The following is a 6,649-nucleotide window of genomic DNA, read 5'->3' as shown; positions in this document are numbered from 1 at the left end:
CTCTTGTATTATTATTTAAGGTTTTTCTTAAATAATAAATAATAAAATAAAACCCTCTCCTTCTGATGATATAAATATAAATATCACCCAATTTATTCGTCTTTCATTCCTTCTTAATTACTTGAAACTTTCATTCTTTTCTTCAAATTTCATCATTAAATAGTAAAGACAAATAATAATCACTACAACTACAACTACAACTACAACTACTACAACTAAGTCATGTCTTCTGCTTCTTCACAACATTCTGCTCCTTCAAAACACCCTTCAACTGATGTTGATGACGCTGGTGTATCAAAAGTTCACATTCATGGTGATGGTAATGAGTTTGTCACCATCAATGGCCAAAAGTTTTATCGTCATGAATTAATGGCTGCTTTTGGTGGTACTTTGAACCCAGGTGCAGCTCCATACCCTAAGATTAATATTAATCCTGCTCCAATTGGTTTGTGTGGCTTTGCTTTAACCACATTTGTTCTAAGCTTGGTTAATGCCCGTGCTATGGGTATTACCATTCCCAACGCTGTTGTTTCCTTGGCTTGTTTTTATGGTGGAATGGTTCAATTCCTTGCTGGCTTATGTGAATTTGCTGCTGGCAATACATTTGGTTTTACTGCTTTGACTTCTTATGGTGCTTTTTGGTTGAGTTATGCTGCTATTTTCATTGAATCTTTTGGGATTGCTGCAGCTTATGCTGAGAGTGACCAAAAGTCAGGTGCAGTTGCCTTTTTCTTGTTGGGATGGGCCTTATTCACATTTCTTTTGCTTCTAAACACAATGAAGTCTACTTGGGCATTCTTTTCCTTGTTTTTCTTTTTGTTTTTGACGTTTTTGTTACTTGCAGGGGGCGATTTTTCAGGAAGAGTTGGTGTTACTCGTGCTGGTGGTGTTATTGGAGTTATTACTGCTATTATTGCTTGGTATAATGCATTTGCCGGTACTGCTACAAAACTTAACTCATACATTACTGCACATCCATTCCCAATGCCATCTAATATCTCATTCAAAAAACACAAGTAAAGTTAATATTAATGATAATAATAATAATAATAATTCATAATTACAAGAGGAAGGACAACACTAATAGAGAGAAATGATAGAGAAACTCAAATCCAAATTGGTACTACTCTTCTTCTTTGTTTCGGATTTATCCTGTCCTCATGTAACCTTTTTTAATACTTTAATAATTTAATCATACACGTACGTTGTAAAGGGTTTACCTATTATTCTCTTGTCTTATCGGCTGCATACATAAACCATCTTGCAAAACACACACAGAAAAAAAACTCTTGCAGAAACTTGCAGATCAAAGACAAAATCTGCATGACTCCCCTAGAGCTATACCTTTATCCAAAACCACTATTTATCAAAGACGAAGAGATGGGAAGGAAGAAAATTGTTAACAGTATTTTTTCCACTTCTATATGTATGCGATTGCAACACCATTTTTGACGACTTCCAAACATACAACTGTGAACATACATCCACGAATGTGAATAATTAGTTTTGACACTTCAATCAATGCTACAACAACAGCAAAGCACTACAAAGTTTAGTCCTAATTGACGCATCATCCAGCTTCACCTTTTCTTTTTTTTTCTCTCCTTCATGCCCCTATTTTAAAGATTATGGGGATGTTTAATTGTATATGCGACAGTGTAGAGGAAACAGAGTGTGTGAGTTAAACGAAATCTACATTAAAACTGAAGCTGTTATGTATATTTAAAAATGTCCAATAGAACAACTTCCCATTCTACTTACCTCTCACAAGGCGTATCTAAAGTTGGGATTTTGCTTATCCGTCAAATCAGCAAACTCATAATTCTCAATATGGCTCATATCAACTGGTGGTAATGAATCACGCTTCTTATTGTCCAAATAATAAGAAATGTAAACAGCAATCAAACATCCTAGTTCAAAACTACCACAAACAACCATACCAACTTTCGCTCCAGAGTATGTGGGAGCTTGTCTGTCTATAAACGTTTGGGGACCAACCAAGTTCCCAACGCAATAACCAATCAAGAATATCGCATTGACTGTGATTTTCTTTGTGTGTCCGGCGACAGAAGACGAAACCTGCGACTGGATACAGATATAACAAAGGGGGCTGAGATTCCATAAGTAATACCCCGCAAGTTTTCCTTGGTTGGTAGGTGCAAATGCCAATAAACATTCCATAATTACTGTAATCATAGCCATGAATATTGCCATTATCATACGTGATTTAAGAAATTTCAGCAACCACGCAAATAAAACACATCCAACTATCTCTATTGCCCCTGAAGGTAAATCCATCAAGAGAGAGTCTGCTGTGTCATAACCAAACTGTTCATTGAGCAAAATAGATCCAAATGAGGTTACCCCTCCGTTGGGAATGTTGTGTGCTATGGAGAAAAGAAAAAACAACAAAGTACGGTAATCAGTTACCGCTTCAATGAATTGTTCTTTCTTAAAAGTTGGATTACCAAAACCTTGCTGATTAGATCTAATTCTTTCAACAACCAACACTTTTTCATGCTCCGTGAGGAACCAAGCCCCTGTAGGAGTATCGGGAATGTGAAGCATGATAAGAAAACCCAAAAACACAGTCAAAACGCCAGTGACAACAAATACCAATTTCCAGGCTGGCAACGAGTACGAATCTTGCTTCTTGTACAAGCCATATGCAATCAAACTACCAAGGTCAACACCAAATCCATTTGAGCCAAACCACCACGCGGTTCTTAAAAACTGCTCGTCCTTTTTATACCATTGGGATGTAATAATAGCAAACGCAGGACTAACTGACAGCTCCATCATTCCCAATAGAGTCCTTAGAGCTATAAACCCAGCATACTTTGGAACTGAGCACAATGCAAGTATCATTCCCCATAAGATTATGAATACACTCACTGCCTTTGCAACGGGAAACCTTTGAAGTATCAATGAAGCTGGGAACTCAAACGCCAAGTACCCAATGTAGAAACTGGTAGATGTCCAGCTGTACATATCACCTTTCATATGCAACTCTTCTCTCAACCCTAAAATCGAACTGTAACTAGTACTCAACTTGTCCATGAATTGAAAGCAATACAACAAACACATGACAGGAAGCAAGTACATATCAATCTTGCGTAATATCTTTTTATCTGTGGCTGGATCCAATTTCTCAACCTCTCCCTTGTGCCCAATGGCAAATTTCATTGCTACGTCAACATCACTTGAGATTTCAATTTCTTTTCCACCTGGAGACGCAATAGTGCCTAGCACGTGTTTGCTCTTATCCTCTAAATCCTCTTGTGTAATTGAAAGCACTGGCTCGAGATTTGTCGACGTTTCCGAATCTTTCTTTACACTCATCCTGTGATGTGCTTTTCAACTAGACATCACGTACTTCAATTGGCAAACATTTGTATTTAAATAGTTGTGGTATATTGGCCAAAGAAAAACCTAGGTTGTTTAATTAAGCTTCAATCGCGTGGTCTCTACGATTTAGACCAATTCACTTTTTAAATTGGAATAGCATTAGTACCCAGAATTGCATTTTGAAACCTTCAAAAGCACAAGTTTGTATCCTTTGCTGTTGTTCGCTTATGTAATCCCTTCTGAAATGTCCAAATTTTCGTTAGAATAACCGAGTTAGTGTGCACTATAATTCCATAAACTTTAATTAATTGAAGCAACAGCTAAAATGAATTTCAATTTATCGGAAGGGAAATCCCGTGTCATTTCTCTTTTGCTACTGTATCATTCAGCGCCAAGACTTTCGTTTTAACTAACCTGGCATTTTTAGCAAAATCTTCATAGTGAAAGCGAAAGTTTATATCGTCCAAAGCAGTATTTAGAATTATATGTGAAGTTCGTTATGGAATCATACAGCAAGCTATAAAGCAACATAAGTGTGCCCTTTCTGGTATGTCATGTTGCTGAGACAGAACACAAGTTTTCATCTTTGCTTATCAATCTGTGGTAAGTGGGGGGAGGTAAACGACAGCTTTTGAGCTTGTAAAAGAGTCTTTGTTTAAACTTTGCGCGTGGTATTTAAGTGTAAGAAATTTGACTCGGATGTTCCCAGTCGCACAACATCAGACCACTCATTTACCAATAACTACCTGTATAGTCCAATACAAAAGGGTCAAACAAGCGCAAATGTCCTGAAATGGTGAATTATCCATTTCTTCCAACCTTTGGGTCTCTACGTATACAAACATGCTATTCAGGTTAGAGATGAAGCAGTTAGTTCATTATTAAAGATTTGCGACACAGGAAAGCAGGTCTCAGATTATTTTGCGACACACAAAAAAAGATGAAGCAAAGGGAAAAGGACCAGCAGATGCCAGCGACTACGACGACTTCACACAGACACAAGAAAACGAAGTTGAGACAATGATGAGAGAAAGAGGTGAGAAAGGAGTGGGAAAGGAGTGAGACGAGGCTTCAATCAAACCCTCTTGAGGTGCAGTTGCAGTGATGGCCAGCATGAGGAGGTTGAATCGTATGAGTACCAATCTGGGGCCCAATCTTCAGCACGGAGTGTATAACAAGCAAATGGTTCGCAGGTGTGGTATCTAGTCACGAAATGAAGCTACCGAGAATACACTTGCAGTAAAGTACGCGACTGGGACCGGTTATTGAGCTGCTGAACTCGCTGTTAATTTTGCGCACACGTGATCTCGGGCTTGTTTCTCCGGGACCGTGCTTCGCCGTCATCGGGACGTCCAAAAAATTTTTTGGACTTCTAGGGATGCACGGAGCGCAAAATGCAGCTATCAACGTGTCTAACGGTGGATCCAAGGTTGGAATCCACTTATTTTGAATGTATCTCAAAAATCCGACCATGTTTTGTTATGCTCACATGAAATGCGCATAACCACTCCGGGAAGAGCGCAACGATGGTGCAGATGAGCTTGATGAAGCATGCCGATGTGGCAGTGGATGCCGGCAAGTCAGATAAGACCAGTCCTTTGTCCTGAGGTTGCACCAAGGAGGAACAACTATTGTTAGGTGCAAAAAAGATTGGAACAAAGAGGCGGAACAATTTTTTTCGTTTCAAGACTGATGGAATACACAATAATGTCGATGAATGATTACTACAGGATACAGGAATGAGGCAGGTGTATATAGAAGTATATAGGTGTATGAAATGTAGAGTAATCATATGCTCAACATGTGCTTTGAGTTATTGTGAAGAAAACGACGCCAAAAGTATGGAAAGTGGAGTGAAATGCAGTGTAAGGTCTGAGCATGGAGTAGTGGGTTCATTGTAGCGATATACAGAAATGGAGGCATCAGATAAGCATTGTCTCTAGATACGATGCATTGTAGTGGAATCTTGTGGTTCAGTTTGGATTCAAATTTGGTGGCAAATAATTTGCGACAGTAGAAGAATATTTTGCGACACACAAAAAAAGGCTGAAGCAAAGGAAAAAGACCAGCAGATGCCAGCGACTACGACGACTTCACATAGACACAAGAAAACGAAGTTGAGACAATGATGAGAGAAAGAAGTGAAAGTGAGAAATAAGGAGTGAGATGAGGACTCAATCAAACCCTCTTGCGGTGTAGTTGCCGTGATGGCCAAAGTATTGAGGTTGAATCATATGAGTACCAATCTGGGGCCCAATCTTCAGCACGGAGTGTATAACAAGCAAATGGCTCGCAGGTGTGGTATCTAGTCACTAAATGAAGCTACCGAGAATACACTTGCAGTAAACCACACGACTGGGAGCGGTTATTGAGTTGCTGAACTCGCTGTTAATTTTGTGCACACGTGATCTCGGACTTGTTTCTCCGGGACCGTGCTTCGCCGTCATCGGGACGTCCAAAAATTTTTTTTTGGACTTCTGGCGTTGCACGGAGCGCAAACTGCAGCTATCAACGTGCCTGACGGTGGATCCAAGGTTGGAATCCACTTTTCTTGAGTGTTTCTCGAAAATCCGACCATGTTTTGTTATGCACACATAAAATGCGCATAACTACTCCGGGAAGAGCGTAGCGATGGTGTGGATGAGCTTGATGAAGCATGCCGATGTGGCAGTGAATGCTGGCAAGTCAGATAAGACCAGTCCTTTGTCCTGTTTGTTGTATATACCAAGAGGAACAGTAACTGTTAGCTGCAAAAAAGATTGGAACAAAAAGAGAATTTGCTTTTGTTCTCAAAATGTCGTGTGTTGATAGTGCGACATTGTTATCTACGTGTGAGTTTTTTGGCATAACAAAATACCTTCACATTTGTGGCAGCTGAACACATCTGTGGCAATTGAACTTATTCGATGGCAAATCAACACATTCACTCTTCTGAAAGGAAACAGAATCACCACATCAATAGTACCCAGTATATCTACATTTATGGAAAGAATCTCAATGCGCCAGAGAGACCACAGATATTGCACTTTTATCGATGGATTTATATCTTACTAGAAGGAGATCACCACATCAATTAAGACCAGTCACATAATCACCACCAAAGCAAATGACGAACAGAGACACCCATGTGAGGAGTACTGGAGATGATAGTTTATTGAAGATTATAACGGATCCATTCATATGGATAAACAATTAAACAGCCGAGGAACAGAAAGGGAGCAAATAATATGCAGATCTTCTGTTGTCGAAACTAAGAGTTCGTTTGAACGTCCAGAAGACATGCCAAGTCCATTTCCGCCTG

General features: G+C 39.4%; 2 protein-coding genes across 2 annotated transcripts; one reads left to right on the top strand and one right to left on the bottom strand. All coding sequences in view use genetic code 12, as the record gives it.

Moving 5' to 3' along the window:
* Positions 1–222: 222 nt before the first annotated feature.
* Positions 223–1,020, top strand: I9W82_000429 (acetate uptake transporter family protein; the record flags this gene model as incomplete). The annotated part of the gene is made up of 1 exon (XM_067693346.1): positions 223–1,020. The coding sequence occupies one exon, from the start codon at positions 223–225 to the stop codon at positions 1,018–1,020; it is 798 nt and encodes a 265-aa protein (XP_067550455.1).
* Positions 1,021–1,764: 744 nt separating this feature from the next.
* I9W82_000428 (allantoate permease family MFS transporter) lies at positions 1,765–3,342 on the bottom strand (the record flags this gene model as incomplete). Its single annotated transcript, XM_067693335.1, has 1 exon — positions 1,765–3,342. One exon carries the CDS (start codon positions 3,340–3,342, stop codon positions 1,765–1,767), a length of 1,578 nt encoding a protein of 525 aa, XP_067550454.1.
* Positions 3,343–6,649: the final 3,307 nt, after the last annotated feature.

The sequence above is a fragment of the Candida metapsilosis genome, assembly GCF_017655625.1.
Source record: "Candida metapsilosis strain BP57 chromosome Unknown scaffold1, whole genome shotgun sequence".
In the NCBI taxonomy this organism is placed as follows: Eukaryota; Fungi; Ascomycota; class Pichiomycetes; order Serinales; family Debaryomycetaceae; genus Lodderomyces; species Lodderomyces metapsilosis.
Note: the sequence above shows the minus strand (reverse complement) of the source record. Positions and strands in the feature narration are given on the sequence as shown.